This window comes from Triturus cristatus, chromosome 7 (assembly GCF_964204655.1).
Source record: "Triturus cristatus chromosome 7, aTriCri1.1, whole genome shotgun sequence".
Taxonomy (NCBI): domain Eukaryota; kingdom Metazoa; phylum Chordata; class Amphibia; order Caudata; family Salamandridae; genus Triturus; species Triturus cristatus.
Window position 1 is genome coordinate 1,356,036,392 of NC_140590.1, and position 19,571 is coordinate 1,356,055,962.

The window sequence follows — 19,571 nt, forward strand, 5'->3', positions numbered from 1 at the left end:
CCATTCCAACCCATGCACAGCTGTCCTCTGTCGCCTGACTCTGAAGACTGTCTCTCTAGTTGCGATGATTCAGCTTGTCGCATGAGTGAGCTCCAGGCTGTCTTGGTGCAGCCGCCTCACGCAACCTTTTTACCAGACAAAGTGGTACTGAAAACCAAGGTGGCCTTTTTGCCTAAAGTTGTGACTGCTTTCATTTTGGACAATCAACCACTCTCTCTGTTTTCAGGGTCGCCTCACCACTCAAAAGAGAAGAGACTTCATGGGTTGGACCCTACAAGAGTTTTAAGCTTTCACATCTATCACATCCAAAATATTGGCTGGATGATCAGCATTTTACGGGGTTGCCTGGGGCAAAGAAAGGCAGTGCATGGAAGGCCTTTGCCAAGGTGGATAGTCCTTGCATCAAGATCTGCTCCGTACTGGCCAAGAAGCAGCCTCTGGAGGGGTTGAGGGCCCATTCCACCAAGGCTAAGGCGACTACCACTCTGCTGGCACGCAGCGTGCCTGTCCTTGGCATATGTCAGGCTTCGAGTGTCAGGACACACATTCACAAAACACTACTGCCTGGACAGCCTGGTTGTTCGGTCCTGCAGGACTTTTTGATATGAACGATTCCACAGATCCAGCACCTGCAGAGGTACTGCTTTGGTATCTCTTCTAAAGGAGAGGAATCTGCAGTTAGAAGAATTCAACAGAAGAACAAGTTACTTCCAGTAAAGCTCTTCTTGTGTGGATACGCTATGTAACAGCATGGCCTCTCAGTTCTGTGAAATGGTCTTTTTTTTCTAATCTAAAAAGGTCCAAATTAGAGATCTGCACACTGGTACCTCTGACAATTGTTGGGCTCCATGTCCGAGGGTAGAGACAGAGTAAGATCGAAACTGATGTTAATGCGCAGGGGTGGCACTTATGTGCTGCTCCATCGTCATTTCTAGGGCAGGACAAAGGCAACATGGACCTGCATGGTGCCTCCTACTGGCCTGCTTCAGCAGTGCTGTATAAACCTTCCAGATTCAGTCTGTTGCCTGGAGATATTCTAAAGGAGATGCATCTCCGGTTAGACTATTTGCCAGAAAGAGCATTGTTAAAGGTAAGTAACTTGTTCAAATAGTTTTTTTTTGTTTGCTACACTGGAAATTGAAAATAAATTCATGAACCTTATGGATCAAAGTCATGGTAGAAAGAGTGCTCGAAATTGGGGTTAGAGAGGAAGTTGCTTAAGCATATTTGCATTTGTGATACCTTATTAATTGTTATCTGTACACTTTGGATTCTACAGGGTGCCACCCTGACCACCTTTCCCGCCTGCAGACCGTATCAAGACTTTTCTTGTGTTTCTATTCCATAGATTGTTTCCAGTCAAAAATTGACCAGACCGTTGGAGCTAAAGAAGGGAAAACCTGCAGGAAAGGGTAGCATTACAGTAAGTGTCATTCGTTGTGTACGATGTCATGTGTTTGCTTTTATTGTAACGTTTGAAATGCTGTCATGTCGTGGATAAAATATATTAACTTAACATGGATATTTTTGTTTCAGTTCAGCTTGTTCTAGCATTGTTAAGTTATTTGCTTTCCAGATGCTATAGTTGTGTGATGCCATCCCACAGGTCTGGGCCAGAGAGGTTTCCAAACATCTTAAAAAATAGAACATGTATTGTTCATCTAGTTAGAGTGGGAGGGAGATATTTAGGGTTTGCCCACAGACAGCCTTAGCTGTCTGCTGTTGAAGACCTGTTCTTTACAACCCATTAAAAGGTATACATAAAGTGAGTTTTGAATTAGCCTCTTGCTTTTGATTAATTAATGTTTTTGTCTATGTAGTTTCCATCCTTTCTTATAATGCTTAACCCCCCTGTTCTTGGTTTGTCACACCTTTAGAGCATTTGTTTCTTTACCATGTTACGATTTGATGATTTGTCATTTTCCTGCCTACATTCACTGGCCTAGTGTTGTCTTTTCTATTTAGCCCCCCAGGAGGAGTGCATGTGTTTATTTTCTCTCATTCCATGGTTCGCCCATCTTTACATTTTCAACTCCCCACCCCAATACGATGTTCCTCTCGCCTTTTGCTTAGCCCACCCATCCCCGTCCTGTTTGACTTTTTGTTATGGATCCTCTTTACTCTAATCTCCCTTCCCAGATTAATCCATTGCTCCCCAGTCCCTCCCTACCATTTGTTGTCTGTGTTGCCTTGCTTAACTGCACCTCACTCCCCACCCCACTTCCCCACTCCTCCAATGTTCCCCTGTCCCTTGCGTACCGTTCTTGTCTCTTTTGCGGGACTATTGCTTTCCTTATATGAACGTTTGTACACTTGTACACCTTTTTTAATCTACAGCTGAAAGGTGGGTCTCTGTCATCTTGTAACTGTTAAAAAAAAAAAAAAAATCTAAATGGCTGCTGCTTTATGATACACTCGTATGCGCGTGTTGTGATGCAGGCACATGTATAAAGCATGCTGGATTTTTTTTTTCTTGCCAATTCTGATCGGCGTCAGTAATTTGTCTTTTTGCCATTGCTTAACAGCACATAAACACGCATTTGCAATGCAGTTGGTCTCGCATTTGTGAAAGTTAGAGCCGTTTTCGATGTAAATGATATTGTTTTTTACCTAGGTTCTGTTTGTTTGTAGTGGAGTGGCAGTATGTTTGTAGTGGAATTGTGTGGTTTGCATTGGAATTGTTAGTTGTGTAATTGTGTGGGGTGAAATTATGTGGTGTAGGGTATTTGTGTATTGGAAATATGTGGCATGGTGAATAGATAGAGGGTGAGAGCTGTATAAAATAGTCGCGTATAGAGATTACACTTCTGTACGCACAAGATACTGAAAGATGGGAAGAGAATGTTTGCGGTTTGGATTTTAAAAAAAAGTTCTTGTAAAGAAACTGTGCTGAAAGACCTGAAGTGAACCTATATAAGCAATGCTGCATGAGTCTGTGCAATGGAATTTTGTGGATAGTAATTATGTTGTAGTAAGAGTAGTGGACTTCTGTGTAGTGGTATTGTGGAGTGACATGTATTGTGTGGAATTATGTGGTGTGGTGCTAAATTGTGTGGCATGATGTGGAATTGTGTGGTGTATATCGAGTGTATGTGGTGTGCAGTGGAACTGTGTTGTGGAGTGGAATTTTCTGTGGTGGAATGGAAATGTGTGATGTTGAATTGTGTTGTGTGAAATTGTGCGACACTGAGTGAAAATATGTGGAGTGGAATTATGTGCCATGGTGTGGAGTGTTTTTATGTAGAGTGTTGTGTGGCATGGAGTAGATTTATGTGGAGTGTAATTGTATGGAATGGAGTGTAATTATTTTGTGTTATGAAATTGTGTGGTGTGGAATTGTGTTGCTTGGTGTGAAAATATGTGGAGTGCAAATATGGGGCATGCTGTGGAGTTAGTTTGAGGATAAAATGTGTTGTGGAGCAGAGTGGCTGTGTAGTGTATATATGTGGTTTAAAGTGTAATTATGTAGTGTGAAGTGTAATTATGTAGTTTGGAGTTTAAATGTGTAGTGTAGTTATCTGGTAATGAATTGTGCTGTGTGCAGTGCAATGAAATTACGTTGTATGGAGTGCAATTATGTGAAGTGGAGTTGTGTGGCATGGAGCATAGTGGAAATTTGTGGAGTCGAATTTGATGGATTGCATTATGTGGCATCTAATGGAATGATGAATTCAACTGTGTGGTGCAGAATTAGTAGATGTTGAAATACTGTGTGTAGTGTAATTATGTGGTGTGTGTTGTGGAATTGCATGGTATTTAATTGTGTTGTGTTGAATTATGTGGTGTTGAATGCTTTTTGTCTTTGAAAGACCTAAAGTGAACCAATGTAAGAAATGCTGGATGGGGGTGTGTGCGCAATTGCATGTATTGTGTGGAATCATCTGGTGCAGTGCTGAATTACTTGGCATGATGTGGAACTGTGTGGTGTGGATTGGATGTATGTGGTGTGTATTGGAATTGTGTTGTGGAGTGGAACTTTCTGCAGTGGAATGTTATTGTGTGATGTAGTGTTGTGTGGCACTGAGTGAAAATATGTGGAGTGTAAATTATGTGCCATTGTGTAGAGTGTTATGTGGCATGGAGTAGATTTGTGTGGAGTGTTATTATGTGGTATGTTGTGGAATGCATTATGTTGTGTGGTATGGAATTGTGTTGCATGGTGTGAAATTATGTGGATTGTATATATAGCTCAAGTTGGTGCACCCGCTGCCTAGGTAAGACTTAAACGGAAGCAAGGCGGTGCTTGTTCCCTTCTCCTTCAGTCTTTATGTGAAGTGTAATTATGTGGTATGGAGTGGAGTACATTATGTTGTGTGGTATGGAATTGTGTGGTGTTGAATTGTATGGCGTGGCATTGTGTGGAATTGTGCTGCATGGTGTGAAATTATGTGGTGTGTAAATATGGCTCACATTGCAGAGTTGAATTCTGTTGAGTGTAAATGTTTTGAGGCTGAGTGGATATATTTGGAGTGTACATGTGGCGTGAAGAGTAAATATGTAGTTTGGAGTATAAATGTGTTGTGAAATTATTTGGAGTTGAATTGTCGGGTGGACTGCAATGGAATTATGTTGCATGGAGTGGTACTATGTGAAGTGGAATTGTGTGGGATGGAGAGGAGTGGAAATTTGTGGAGTTGAAATGTCATTATGTGGCATGTGATGTAGTCTTAAATTGTGTGGTGCAGAATTATGAGATGTTGAAATAGTTTGTGTAGTGGAATTATGTGTTGTGAATTTGTGTGTTGTGGAATTGCGTGGCTCTGTGTTTAATTATGTGTAGTTGAATCCATGTTGTCTTTATAAGTAATGGTGTTAAGGTGGATGAAGTCACCACTTTAAATCTGGGCCACATAGACTCCTGCTGGAGCTGAGATTTCAAAAGATTACATGCTTTGGCCTGGAGATCGAGCTATAGATCTCTGTGGCACTGGCAACATTAACCCAGGCCCTCACCATTTGCCACTGAAGCAGCTTCAGCTTCGTTTTGTTAGTGGAAGAGGGAACGCAGGAACAAGGTTTTGTGTAAAGATTGGTAAGAAGTGATTCTTTAAGAGTCACCTTCTTGTTTAGCCAATGCGTTCAGAATTGAAACTGGCTCAGTTGAAACTGGCTCAGTCCTTGTGGCTTTTCAGTTTTTAAGAAGAAACAGGGGCCATGGATCTCCTTCGCAGAGGAGGGGGTGGGGGGGGGGGGGGCTGGTCTGTAATTCAACACTGCCTGCAAGTCTCTGCCTCTGGTCTCAAGGGTGAGAGTTTGTGCTCGGTAAGAATGAAAGGTCTAAAATATGTAAAGTGCACCTCCAAGACGAGAAAGCAGCCTTAAGAGGCCCTCACCTATGTTTGGGAGGTATTTATTGACACACAATTAAAAAGCAGCTGTTCTTAAAAAAAAAAAAAAAAAAAAAAAAAAAAAAATGCGTGCCTCACTGGCTGGTCAGAAGAAACAGCAAGAAGCGCAAACAAGCATTGTCATAGCCAATAGGTCTCGCCTTTGGGACCTTAGAAGTGTTTAGCCATGCAACAGTTGCATTACTAAATACTTATAAGGTCCCAAAATCGAGACCTATTGGCTATGCAAAGCGAAAGTTAAAGTAATCGCGATCACGATCAAACATCAAAGCGGCCACGAAAGTGAAAGTAATTGCGGTAAAGCGCGCGCCCGCGCACATGCACTGTAGCTCTAGGCTGGCCTGGTAGCACTTTTTGGAGCCCTCTCAATAAGTTTCGCCAGAGTAAAGCGCGCGTGCGCCCGCCCGCATGCACTGTAGCTCTAGGCTGGCCTGGTAGCACTTTTTGGAGCCCTCTCAATAAGTCTCGCCAGACCAGCGCATGCGCTGGGTCAGGCGAGACCTAAAAATACAGGTGGGCAGAGGAGCTACGGGGCGGCCCAAGGAAGCTGAGATGGGGGAGACTCAGCTAGGAGGGTGAAGAGCAGAAACCCTCCCCTGCGGTGGCAAGAGCGTGGGGATCGCAGCCGGCATGTTAATAGATGAAAGGCGGCAGGCGCCCAGTAGATAAAACAAAAAATAGTGCCACAAACAAACTTGAAAAAAAATAAACAAGTAAGAATACTTGTAAAAGGGTGAAGTCTCCTGGGAGGGTCCGGAACAGCAAAAGGGGGGATAAATTAACTGCATTCACCAATTCAAAGCAGCCATTTGCAAAGGGTAATAATACGAGCCAATTGAAAAGGTTCTTCCACCCCATGTACCAGATACATCAGGTCTCGTAGGCAAAACCTAAAAAGCATAAGGCTTTGTCACTGCTAGTTAAGATTCTTGTTGGCACACCATAGTCTCCCTATGCAAGCTTTCTCACCAAAGCATGACCTTGTCACCCATACCTGAACATCGTCTCCACATAGGCTTCCCGTGTTCCGTGGCACCATTGTACTTGAAGAATATGTTAATATACCATACTTCTTGTTGTAGGTGCTAATATTCACTTGTTGGGAGGACAGCAAAATACAATATTTTAAAAAACAGAGCACACAAACTCAGTTTGTTCTTGTCGCAACTGTAAGACATTTTCAGAATTTAGGGCACATTATAGCAAATAGAAGTTTAGTCAGATACATAGATCTTGATGTCCTTTGTGACCTCATCAAAAAGGTACTTTTGCACTACTAGGCATATGGTCTTGATTTGTTCTTGAATGTGACCTCAGCTACATAGACTTATCTGTTCCCTGAGAAGTAGTTCCATCTTATAGTTTGAGTATGGGCCATAAGCTTCACATCTCTCTGCCTACAGATAGTAACCCTGACATTTGGAATCCACTTCCCACCTGCTTACTTTTTTCTTTGAGCATGCCAGTTGAACACACATGTTCTCTTGCGCTTTCCCTTGTATGCTGCTTTCTTAATACACTCACCTTCATGCTGCGAGTGTTACTCTTTCTCTCATCCACCCATGTTACTTCACTGTACTAATCTTCCTTAGAGAAAATACAACTAGAATCGTTGCTATTACTCGCAGTTTCTAGCAGCATAACTAAGAGTGCTATCTGCAGTCCCTAATTCACTACTCTTGGCCACTTGGTAGTTTCAAATCAGCGTGCAGTTAATGAATTAGAAATTTCATAAGACCAATTTTTTTGTTTAAGCATCTGTTACATCAAGATAATGCATTATTCTACCATTTCCACGCCTTCTACAAGCTGTTTAATTTGGATCTTATTCACCTTTGTTATCAGCCTATCTGGGATGACCATAATTAATTCAACTCATCAGCCCCTTCAAGATTTCTTTTACCAGGTCCACACTAGTAAGAACCGTATGCGGAAGAGTGCTGGATTAATTGAGTTAAACTAGAGTATCAAAATGTATTTAGACAGTTGTGCTAAAGGCTAAATTAACATTTTGATACTGCGAACCACAATACGTACTTTGGTAGCTTCTTAATCTTTGCTAACGCTTCTTAGCCAGACTGTCTTGGAGCATATAATAGATCAACACATTAACTACACTGGCCATTTAATTTTGAGTAAATCCATGGTGGACCAAGCTTAGCCTAGCAGGCCATTTTGTTAGAATCTATGTGTGCTATTGTGTGCATTGTTGTCACTTTTCTTCCAACATCCTTCTATTATGGGGACTGGGAGTTTTTTTCTTTGTTTGTCCCCACACACAAGTTTACAGTTGCTTTAAGTGACAATGAGCATGATAAAAAACAATGTTCATTTCGAACCAGTTGGTGGCCCAATAGGAAAATAATGTACCAAAGCACTTATTCAACAGTCAACATATGGTGTTTCCACCCTGCATATTAATCCGAATCCAAACATTTGATAAACAACTTGACGACAAAATGAAAAACTCAAATTAGAGGAACCAGAGATATTAATTTCCAAAGTTTTAAGTAGGAATAGCACCAAGAAGTATAAAGTGGCAATGATCGTCAATGGTCGCAGTAGACCAGGCCATAAGTGTAATTTGACGCTGACCACGATGAAGCGCAGGTTTGATACTCCAACCAGGTTAGTTCCAGTCAAACATTTTACCTTCCGACTCTAGTCCTTCAAGTCCCAATACACCACAGAAGTACACATTAAGTGCCTCCCCTGAGGTCTTGGGAGGTGTTTTTTGAGACCCATAGGGTTTCAGGCAGATCACAACAGTGTGGTCCAGTCACCAGTAAAAGGCCTCTTATAGCTATCCATTTAGTTTGAAAAGGTTAGCCTTATGACCCTTGGAGTTGACTTTAGTCCTGGATACAGGAGGGAGTAGATCCAGGCCTTTGGGGTTCGTCTCAGGTCACAGACAGCAGGTTGTTCTCTTCTGATCTCCCTTAGGTCCAGGAGTGTTCTGAAGTGGACGCCTGCCGATGCTACATTTATGCCTGGCACGAGCTAGTGAGTAAGATTTTCTCCTGTCCATGCCCTAACGAATGGGGTAAAAGTTTATGGCAAACACAAGGAGATGATGGACGGAGCGCTGAAACGTTTCAGACACTCACCCCCAGTCACAGATCTGGGTTGATAACATCATCATTCTTTAGCTCACTTCGCCGCCCCAGTTCACACACCGCTATATACAAATCAGTCTTGACTCTGTGCCTCATGGGAACAGTCTAGCCCGAACTGTCAAGCCATGTCTTCCCTGGACCGGAAACAAGCATCCTGGTACCGGTTTCTGGGTAACACCCTTCATCAGCCAGGCTAGCTTGAATCCAGTGGCAAAGTGAGCAAGACCCACGTCTGGGCATACCCTGCAAACTTTGGGCATTATCAAGATGGTGGAAGTCTTCGGTCACACTAAACGTGGGCACTGGGGGTGGGTGTGGTGAGTGTACTATGGTAATCTTACTGTCTTCCAACATCAAACACCAAAATCCAGTTTAGGGTAGTCCCAGTACCCCCCCCCCCCCCCCCAAAAAAAAAAATATCAGATGTCTGGTTGGAAAAAAAGCAGGGTTTTCCAGCAACTGACTGGTGATACAAAATGATTGTTTTGGCATCCCGTTTTCTTTCCTTCCAAATGCCTTCCCCCTATCCCCCCCCCCCCAACCTCCCGAGTTGTATGTAAAGGCTCCGCAGACCTGTAAAGCAGGGTTTGACACCCAAGCAAAATCTGACACTATTGTCAAAAAAGATGCTTAAAGGCCCTCCCACCCTTCATATTTTACGAGGTTCAGAGGAGTCTTCTCTGCCCATTGAGATCTGCCTATTGATTGCTCCTGGGAGGCACTTCACGCCTCTTCAAATGCTATTTACTGGCTGGCAGCAGTGGGAGAGCAAATGCCAATTTAGCCCCCATGAACGCCAGGCAGGAAAAAAATTTACTTTCTGAAAGTTACTTTCCCCTAATATTTATTAAGAATCTGACTTCACCGTTTGTTTTTTTAATATCAATTAATAGTTGTTTAATTATTTTTTATAGCTAATCCCATTTCTGATATACAGTATTAGGATTTCAATCTGTAGTCTGTTTTTCTACAAAGGGCAGCTAGGCCTGACAGTAAAAAAGAGCTTTTGGCTGCTAGTCACTGTAAGGACATGTTAACATTAAACTTCTACGTGTCCTGCTTATAAATATCATGCACTCTGTGCCTTGTGGACTACAAGGCCTAAATTGGGTTGACTTATTAATATGTTAAATGGGGGGTTTGACCTGTCAAAAGGATTTATTTTAACAGCTCGATATTGCAGTGTTTAAACTGCCACAGTCAGGCTACCTTGGTAGGCCTCAAGCTATGTCTTACACTATCCCTGTAGTGGATAGCACAATAAGTGCTGAGGTCCACTACTCACCTTTAACTTACAGGACCTCTGTTCCTGTTGCTCCGCATGCCAGGAACTTATATGCAAGATAAATATATGAATTGGGAGTGTACCAATTTCATCATGTTAAAAGGAAAGCAGGAGCACAGCCATTTTGCCACAAGTTAGCAGGGGTAAAGAGCATAGAGTTCTACAGCCAGCAATAATAGCCAATCTGTATAGAAACAATGGTCCCTCAGAACACGAGTTTGCTTTTGCATTTAACACGGATACAATAACATCTGTGTTCATATATCAGAAAGGATTTTTATACTTAAAAAAAAAATGCACAAAAATAACGTATACAGTGTTACATATTAAAGCCTGTTTAACAAGTGTTTGTAAGGCTGTTTCTGCAACAGACTTTGGTTGTGGACAGAAAACGGGTAACTCAATAGATTGATTATTGTGAAAAGGAGAAACTATTTTAGGAAGAAACTTTGAATTCGTCCGAATGACTAATCTGTCAGTGTAGTTGGAAGAATAGTTCTTCTAAAGTTAGTGCTTGGATCTCACTAACATACCTAGGTGAAATGATCGCTACTAAAAATGCTACTTTCCAAGATAAATATTGCATTTGGCAGGAATGTAGTGGTTCAAATGTAAGTCCCATGAGTCTTGTTAGTGCAAGTGGAACCCTCGGTGGAATGACTCTTAAGTCCTTCCATAAACCCCTTAATTACAGTTATCCTGAATAATGATCAGGGTTGTCTATTTTGTAAGTAAGCTGCAGTGGATGCTAAGTGTACGCGTATTGATGTATATGCTAGACTGGAATATCGGAGATTCAACAAATAAAAAAGGATTGTTTGTACTTGCGCATGTAGCGGGTTAACTTTTTGCTGCTGGCGGTATAGAAAAAATATTTTCCATTTGGCAGCTTAGCATTGTCTGGTTGTTGGTTTACGTGGTTGTTGAGATAAATTAAAGTATTCAAATTCTATGGCTTCAGGGGCCATATCACAAGGTTATTTTCCTTGGGATTGCAATGTCTTATTGTGCCCGCGTTTTGTGTGCGAAGGTCCAGGTTGAGTGGAAGCTTTTCATCTGGGACTAGAGAGAGTTCCAGTAGTGTGGTGTATCATGGTTGACTCACCCATGTTGGAGCTACTAGAACTAGGGTAAGGGAGGTTTGCTGTAGTATGAGCAGTTACAATAGTCATTAGGCCTAGCCTATTTATTGCAAGCATATGTCAAAGCCAATATGCATGTAAGGGTGGTTTGTTATTACTCTATATTTAAGTCTACAAATAAGTGAAGCTTTTGCAGGCAGACCGGGGGTAGAGAACTGCATTATCCAGGTGCCCCAGAGGCAGGAAGGGCCACCATCGTGCCTGGAGGCGCATAAGAACTGTGGCGCACTCCCGCAGCGCGGGAAGCTTTTGCAGGCAGACCGGGGGCAGAGAACTGCATCATCCAGGTGCCCCAGCGGCAGGAAGGGCCGCCAACGTACTGCCATCGCGACTGGAGACGCATAAGAACTACGGCACACTCCCGCGGGGTGTGCCCGGGCAAAGCCCGGGCCAAGGGCGTGCCCATCTGCACCCGTCAGCGACCGGAGGAGGCCGGGCTGGGTCAAACCTCTTGGCTGTCTTTACCCGGATGCTCTACCTGTACACTGGAAAATTTGGACGGAAAAATAAACCAAAAAAGCAAGGTACTTTTCAATTACCCCCATTAGCACTGACCACCCCAGTACTTTACCGTGACCTTACATAGGGATATACTAGGGCTGCTTTGAGCTCAGCGTTTGCAAATGGGCAAAAGGAAAACACCCGCTTCACATGGAGGGACCTCGGGGGTCTGTATGGCTGGTAGAATTGATTCCTTTCTAACTAAAGCTGCATATGCGATTACGCAAGCGATGTCCCTGGCAGAGAGAAGGCTATCACTGGAGGCAGGAAAGTGTTCTCAGAATCATGCCACAGGCAAGGATGGGGCACAAGTAAAACCAGCAGTCATTGTGGGTTCTTTAGACGGTTCATCAAATGCGACTGCTGCTGCGCCTTTATGTCAAATGCTCACCCCTGATCAACCCGATAGGTCACCTAATACTTTGGTTGCTAAAATAACAGAGGGGAATGATGCAGCATCAGACATACCCCCCACCCCCCAAGAGAAAACAAATTGCCTGTAATAAGTCTTCGAGGAAGTCCCCACGGACACAAACAGACACAAATGCCATTACAATCTGGTTTGAATTTAGAACAGCTATTCGATACTTTGTGTAAAGCTAGAGTCAATGAAGTGTGTTGCATTGAATCTCACAGATTACCATAGTAGGTAGCAGTTTTTTTGTTGGTTACCCTTCTGACTTAATGGTGGGTATTGAAGATTCTTGGGTGGATAAAAGGATACTATAGATTCCCAGGCAGTTCTAACTGACACCTCGCTTGCCACTCATTTCATCTGCAGTGTGTTTCATTCCCAGTAACCACATTCTCTAAACCAGGCGACTATTATGGAATGCTGCTGTTCATAGTATATCATTGTTTCACTATTCCAAGCTGGCCAACATTTATGTATGCGTGGCGGTCATGCTGCAACTTTAAAATAATAGGCTATGTGTACAGTATCAGTGCAAGACACCCACTGATATGTATAGTTCAGTCATTGCAAGCAGATGCCCACCATGTTAAGACAGCAGCATGTTTTCTTTTATCTACTTGTACTCTTTTAATTGATCTTGCATATGTTGTTGTGAGAGTTGTATTGTGGTTGTATCAGAGTAATTGCAAGAATGAGTCAGTTGATATTTGAATTGATGTAGGAGTCCAAAGGTGAGTGATGGAGTGCATGTATAATGTTCTATTGAGCGCCTAACCAGTCATTGTGACAAAAGGCACTGTTATAAGTCAGGAACTGTTGGCATTGCCAATGCCTGTTGTCAAATATGGTGGACAGAGAAAAGAGCAAACTGGTACGGAATTTGTAATCCTAATTGGTGACTTTCCAATGTGAATCACTGTTTTCAGATGTGGTCCCCTGAACATTGTTGCTTGGAATTTAATTCCTCATTTACGATACATTTTGCGGCAATTGTGAGATTGTTGTCCCTTGAGCCTTACGATTTAGTCAAGGCTTTAAAATCAACTGGACCTTTGGATTTTTGATGTTATTAACCATTGCGTCACCATCTGTTTCGGATTGTTGCTTTCAAAATCTTTACCTTGTGTCCTGATGATAACCTCTGAAATTGATAAGGTGGAAACACCGTCAAAGTGATATATCGGATATTTTTGTATTATTCCTTGCCATAGTTTTTTGTTTACACAGTAATTTGTACTATTGTAGGTGTTTTCTGTGCAACTTTATGAGCTGAGCACCATTTGTAAATGTTTGTAGTACCTTTTTGATGCACTTTGTTTTATAACCCCTTCGGTGCTCATGACGGAATAGTTACGTGATGTGCACAAAATTCCTCTGCTGCAGACAGCAGAGGGATTTCCTTTATAAAAGTTTTCTCTGGAAGTGGGGAAGAGCTTCCACAACCTCCCTAGGCTTTTTGTAAAATTTCAATGTAATGATGGCCGCGCACATGGCGCGCTGATGTCATTACAGTGAAAATGAATCAAACTTAGTTTGTTTTATTGTTTCGGTGATCGTGGAGCTATCTCAGCCCCCGAGCTCTAAATTACATGTGAGAGGTATTGTTGGAAAGGGGAGAATCTCCCCTTTCCAATGGTACCCTTCCCTAGCAGATCCCTGCTTGGGGATCGCCCCAGGAGGGCGATCCCAAAGCCGGGATCCACCCCCTCGGCACCAGGGAGAGAGGTGCGGCCCCTTGGGCAAGGGCCTTTGCTCCCCCTAGAAAAAGTGGCATGATCAGTCTTTCTGGCAGAAGGCACCCTAAACAGCAAAGATTTTTTTTTTTTTTTTAGGTCAGGGGTGGGGGCTGCCCAGAATGGGCATGCAAATACTCCCACCCTGCCCCAAAATAGGAAGAAGTCTTTCTGCCCCCCCCTCCCCCAGGCAGATAGGGGCAATAGCCCCTGAAAGCCCACTAGGCACCAAGGATTTGTTTTTATTTATTTATACCTAGGGATGGGGACTGCCCCGAATGGGCCTGCCAATGCCACCACCCCCCCCAAAAAAATGCCAGTCTCAGTCCCCCTGGTAGGCAGATTGGGGCAGTAGCCCCTGATCTGACACCCGGGGCGGGCAGAAAGCCCACTAGGCACCAGGGATTATGTTCTTTGATATGTAGGGGGTGGGGGCTGCCCAGAATGGGCATTCCAGTGCCCCCCCCCCCCCTCCTAAAAATAGCCAGTCTTTTTGCCCACTAGGCACTGAACTTTTTTCCCCCGCAATGTACCTAGCTGTGGAATTTGGGACCTAGCGCAGCCGGCACCTATGGAAACCCAGCAAACCTGTAAATTTTTAAAATCTAGACACCAAGGGAAATCCAGGATTGGGTGACTTGTGTGCCTCACACCAGGTTCTGTTACTCAGAAACCCTTGCAAATCACAAACTTAGTTAAACAAAAAAAAATTCTTTACATTTCTTCGATAGAAAGTTCTGGAATCTAAGGGGAGCAACAATATTCTACCAACCCAGCATTCCCCCAAGTTTACCAATAAAAATGGTACCTCACTTGTGTGGGTAGGCCTAGTGCCAGCAACAGGCAACGGCCCAAAACGCAATGTGGACACATCACATTTTCGCACAGAAAACTGACCCTTTTTTGCAATGTGCCTAGATGTGGATTTTGAACTCTAGCTCAGCCGGGACCGAAGGAAACCTACCAAACCTGTACATTTTTTTAAACTAGGCACCCTGGGGAAACCTGTATGAGGTGACTTGTGTAGCTCTCAGCAGGTTCTCTTACCCAGAATCCCTTGCAAACTTAAGGAATAGAACCACATTTCCCTCACATTTCTGTGATGGAAATTTCGGAATCTAAGAGGAGCAACAAACTTCTACCTACCCAGAAATTCCCAAAATCTCCCGATAAAAAGGGCACCTCACTTGTGTGGGTAGGCCTAGTCCCCGTGACAGGAAACAGCCCAAAATGTACTGTGGAGACTTCAAAATTATCGATTACAAAAAGACCTTGTTTTGCAAGGGAGTCACCTGTGTTTTTTCGCTCGGGCTCGGCGGCCATCTAGGGAAATCTACCAATCCCAGACATTTCTGAAAACTAGACACCCGGGGGAGTCCAGGGAGTTGTGACTTACGTGGATTCCCCAACGTTTTCCTACCCAGAATTCCCTGCAAACCTAAATTTAGCTGAAACAAATAATCACATTTTTCTCACATTTCTGGGTGGGAAAGTGGTGGGATCACTGGGCTGACACAAATTTCCTACCACCTCGCGTTCCCCCAGGTCTTCTGATAAAAATGGTACCTCACTTGTCTGGGTGGGCCAAGTACCTGTGACAGGCAAGGTCCTAAAACGTATTGTGGAGACATCAATATTATTTATCACAAAACAAACTGGTTTTGCAAGGAGGTCACATGCGTGTTTGGTTCCGGTATCGGCATCCATCTAGGGAAACCTACCAAACTCAGACATTTCTGGGCAGAGCATTTTCAACTACAGTGGCTGTTAGGACGCCATGGCTGGTTGAGGACGTCTGGGTTTTCAGTGGGATATCCAGGCCTCTCTCATGGACATGCCCTTTGATGGCATCCGTCACTTCAGAGACGGGGCAGTCATGGCACTGGAGAGATTTAAGGACTCCCGTGCTATGGCTAATTCCTTGGGCTTCTCAGTGGCCACTCGTCTCTAGTTGCCTTTCGCCCCTTTCGTGGCTACAGAGGGGGCTTTCAGCCTCGCCAGCCATAACCCAGCCACAAGACTGCGCAAGTTCAGCAAACTCTGTGCCCGGAAATGGGCATGGCTTGTTGCTGCCCTGTGGGTCCAGCAGCCAAAGGTAGTCAGCCCCACTGCGTAACCTCAGCCTCCAAACCTTCCCATTCCAGCCCTTCAAGATCATGGGCGGCCAGTTGGTGGCAGGATCATCCATCACCTCCACCACTTGCAGGACATCACAACATCACATTGGACAGGTGGGTTCTTCAGATAGTCCAAAGGGGCTATTCCCTCCCCTGTGAGATGACCCCTCCCTTCATGCCTACAATCTACGACCGGCTGACAGAGGATAGCCTGATTTTGCTTCCGAAGGAAGTCCTGACTCTTTTGGCCAAGGGAGCCATAAAGAGGGTTCCGACGCCAGAAGTAGGATGTGGTTGCCATTCACTTTACTTTCTGGTCCCAAAAAAAGGAAAAGGGCCTGCACCCTGTCCTAGTTCTGAGAGTCCTCAACTACTTCCTCACAAAGGAAAAGTTCAAGCTTGTCACTCTAGCTCAGGTCTTGTATGCCCAGGACCGAGGAGACTGAATCGTAGCACTGGACTTGCAGGACGCCTATTTTTACATTCCCATCCTGCCTGCCCATCGACGCTACCTGCTGTTAATTGTAGGCCTTGAACACTTTCAGTTCACTGTGCTCCCCTTTGGCTCTACAAGCACCCCCTTGGATGTTCACCAAGGGGATGGTGGTGGTTGCAGCTCATCTATGCAGATCAGGTGTGCAAGTCTTCCTCTTTCTCAACTCCTGGCTGTTGAAGGAGAGTTCGCCCCAGGCAGTAGTCTCTCACCTCCAGACAATGGCGAACCTCCTGCATTCGTAGGGGTTCTCTATAAACGTGCCGAAGTCACACCTGACTCATCCCTTCCATCTGGGCTTGTTGCAGGGATTCTGCCCATACACAGAACTATGCGCAGGAGTATGGAATATCTGTGTACAGGGACTGTGCCTTTCTACCACCTTAGTACCCACGAGCTCAGGACCGACTAGCTATAATGTCTTTCTCTCTCTCCTACACACTCGCGTAGAAGCAAATGATTAGACACCCCAGAACACAACACTCCCGGGTCGCTCAAGAATCGCGGTAACAAGACACACCTTTTCGCTCACACTCTCGTACCTGCCCACAATAAGATTAACTATCGTGCTCTAACATACAGTATACGTGCCACAACAAGCAGAAAAATGCATAACACGAATATGGTTAGCATTGTAGCTAGGTCATACATCATAAAGGGAGATGTCATTATATAAGGACATTGGAGGAAGGACTATAGTACCTTGCCTCCCTCCCCTTGCTTAGAAGTATTATTATTTAATAGAAAATCTCTGGGCTTTGTCAGAATACCCCATACCTTGGACCATAGATGAAATTTCTACATCGTAGTTGCGTGTTGCTCTTCTCCCTGGAAAGGTCCCTCTGCAAGTGTGTGTTACCTAAACATGTTTCCCAGTAATATCATAGTATGAGTTTGCAGCAGCTGCGTTAGTGTGTTTTTTCTAGGTGCTAGGGCCTGACCAGAACAGAACAAGGGGCATTGTTTATCAACCTTGCTCACAATGGTCAGACTAAACTCCAGGAACAGGCAGAGAAGGAACACAGCGAAAAGTTCTCATGTGAAAGGTATAAACATGAAAGGTATCAACAAATTCTTACAAAAATAAAGCCATGTAGTAACATGCTTAAAATTTGCATCATGGCTGCAGGGTTCATGCTAACTTAGTAATGTCGACAATGTACCCATCTGCCACGTTACAGGCTGTTCTGGACACAGTGCAGTTTTGGGCTCATCCTCCTGAGCAGGAAGTCCCAGATATGCAGGCTACGATACCGCTATTTAAGCCTCTATCCTGGATTTCTGTGAGAATGACTGAGGCTACTGGTACTCGTGGCTTCTTGCTTTCTGTTGGTAAATCGCACCAGAAGGCGTATGCAGGCTCTGCAGTGCGACTTGAAGTTCCAGTGGGCATAGCATCAGGGGAATCTCTTCGATGTGGTCCAGATCTCAGAGGGAACTATAAAGGACCTGCAGTGCTGGTTGACAAACCGCGATTGGGTCAGAGGCAGACCCATTTCCCTTACCCAACCAGATCTCACAGTATTGACCGATGCATCACTTTTCGGATGGGGCGGCCATCTGGGAGAGGTGGCTATCAAGGAACACTGGTGGCACAAGGTCTATTTTAGCAGTGGGGAGAGCCTTGGTTAGATCTGTTAGCCTCAGAAGAGAACGTGCAACGTCAGCAGTTTTGCAGGCTGGAGTTGCCAAGGCGGCCATCGCACGGCGGTGCTTTTTGTCGTGAGTGGGGCTTAGGCCTCCTGTATGCCTTTCCACCAATACCACTTCTGCCCAGTGCTCTCAAGAAGATCAAGAGTGCATGGTCTGGTATCCAGAGCTTCTTCGAATGAGCATCAATCCTCCGATCAGGCTGCCCCTTCGGGAGGATCTTCTGTTGCAGCAGCAGGGGAGGGTCCTCCACCCGAACCGGTCAGCTCTCCCTCTCCTTGCATGGCGATTGAGTGGTGGCAAGTTAATAGCTTTCAAACTTCCTCCCTTAGTATGTAAGGTTATATTGTCAGCCAGGTGTCCCTCCACTAAGATGGTGTATGCCTGCTGTTGGCAAAAATGTGTTAAATAATGTACAGAAAGGTCTATTGACCCTCTTTCTGCTTCTCTAGCTACTATTCTTCTCTCTATACTTACCCTTGCCCAGCAGGGTTCTGCTTTGGGTACTCTCAAGTATTATCTTTCTGCTATTTCCACTTTCTTGCAGCTGCCGGACCAACCCGCTTTTTTCAAGTCCCCTACTGTAAATAGGTTATCAAAAGTGCTTGTACATATGTTTCCACCTACGCCCCTTTATCGTTCCACAATTGGACCTTAACTTGGTTCTCACATACTTTGTGTGCTCCCTTCGATCCGTTGTATAACTGTCTCCTCCGGCTGCTACCTTCAAGACCACCTTTCTAGTGGCAATAGCATCTGCCTGGAGGGTGAGTGAATTGCAGGCTTTATCATGCGGGCCTCCCTACATGATGACATTTGTGGATAAGGTAGTGCTTCACATCCATGCTTCGTTCTTACCAAAAGTGGTGACCCTATTCCACCTGGGTCAATCAGTCTGCCTGCCCACCTTTTTTGCTCTCCTGAATCCCTTTAAGGAAGAGGAGTTTCTTCACCGTCTGGTCTTAAAGAGCATTGCCATTCTGCCTTGACCGCACAAAAGAGTTCTTGGTGGACGACCAACTATTTTTGGGTTACGTTGGACCTAAAAAATGTCAGGCAGTGCAGAAACAGACCATTTCACACTGGGTCTTTATCTGCATTCAAATCTGCAACACCCTGGCTAGGAAGCAGGCTCCTGAGGGCTTACTGGCCCAATCTACTAGGGGAAAAGCTGCGACCACGGTGTTGGCTTGGGGTGTCCCAGTCCTGGGTATCTGACAGGCAGCAACATGGGCATCTCTGCACATGTTTGGCAAGCATTACTGCCTGGACAGTCAGGTCCGGGCATTCCGACTCTTTGGTCCTGCAGGACCTTTTAGTGTAGAAAATCTGCCTGCAGCCCACTGCTAGGATGGTATGGCATGGATATCTATTCAAAGGTAAGAGATCTGCAGCTAGAAATCTCCATCAGATGAACAAGTTGCTTACCTGCGATAACGCATTATCTGGTAGAGACAATATCTAACTGCATATTCCTTAGAAACCCACCCATGCCTCCCCTCTTTGCAGACTCATTTGACAGGGCTAGGGTTGCTCCCTTTTTTAGGGCCCTAGAAGTGACACACACAAATCAGTTCATTTCCCGGCTCTGCGCTTTTGGTGTGGAAAAGTAACTGAGGTCTGAGTGCCTGGTTGGCATCCATATAGATGACTGCGACCTAACCGATGCTAACGACGCTGATGACGTCACACGGAGCCGAACTGAGCCACCTGACGGCTAGATATTGTCTCTACTGGATAATGCATTACCAAAGGTAAGAAACTTGTTTGG

The 19,571-nt window shown here is 44.6% G+C and overlaps 1 protein-coding gene across 19 annotated transcripts in view; it reads left to right on the plus strand.

The window, feature by feature from the left end:
* The window catches only part of LOC146812053 (copine-1-like), a 633,944-nt gene that overhangs the window by 341,709 nt on the left and 272,664 nt on the right, over nucleotides 1-19,571 (plus strand). For all 19 annotated transcript variants that reach the window (XM_085619050.1, XM_085619045.1, XM_085619042.1 and 16 more), the window contains one exon: nucleotides 1,349-1,423. In XM_085619050.1, the coding sequence (XP_085475176.1) occupies nucleotides 1,349-1,423 (75 nt within the window). The remainder of the gene's footprint in view (nucleotides 1-1,348; nucleotides 1,424-19,571) is intronic.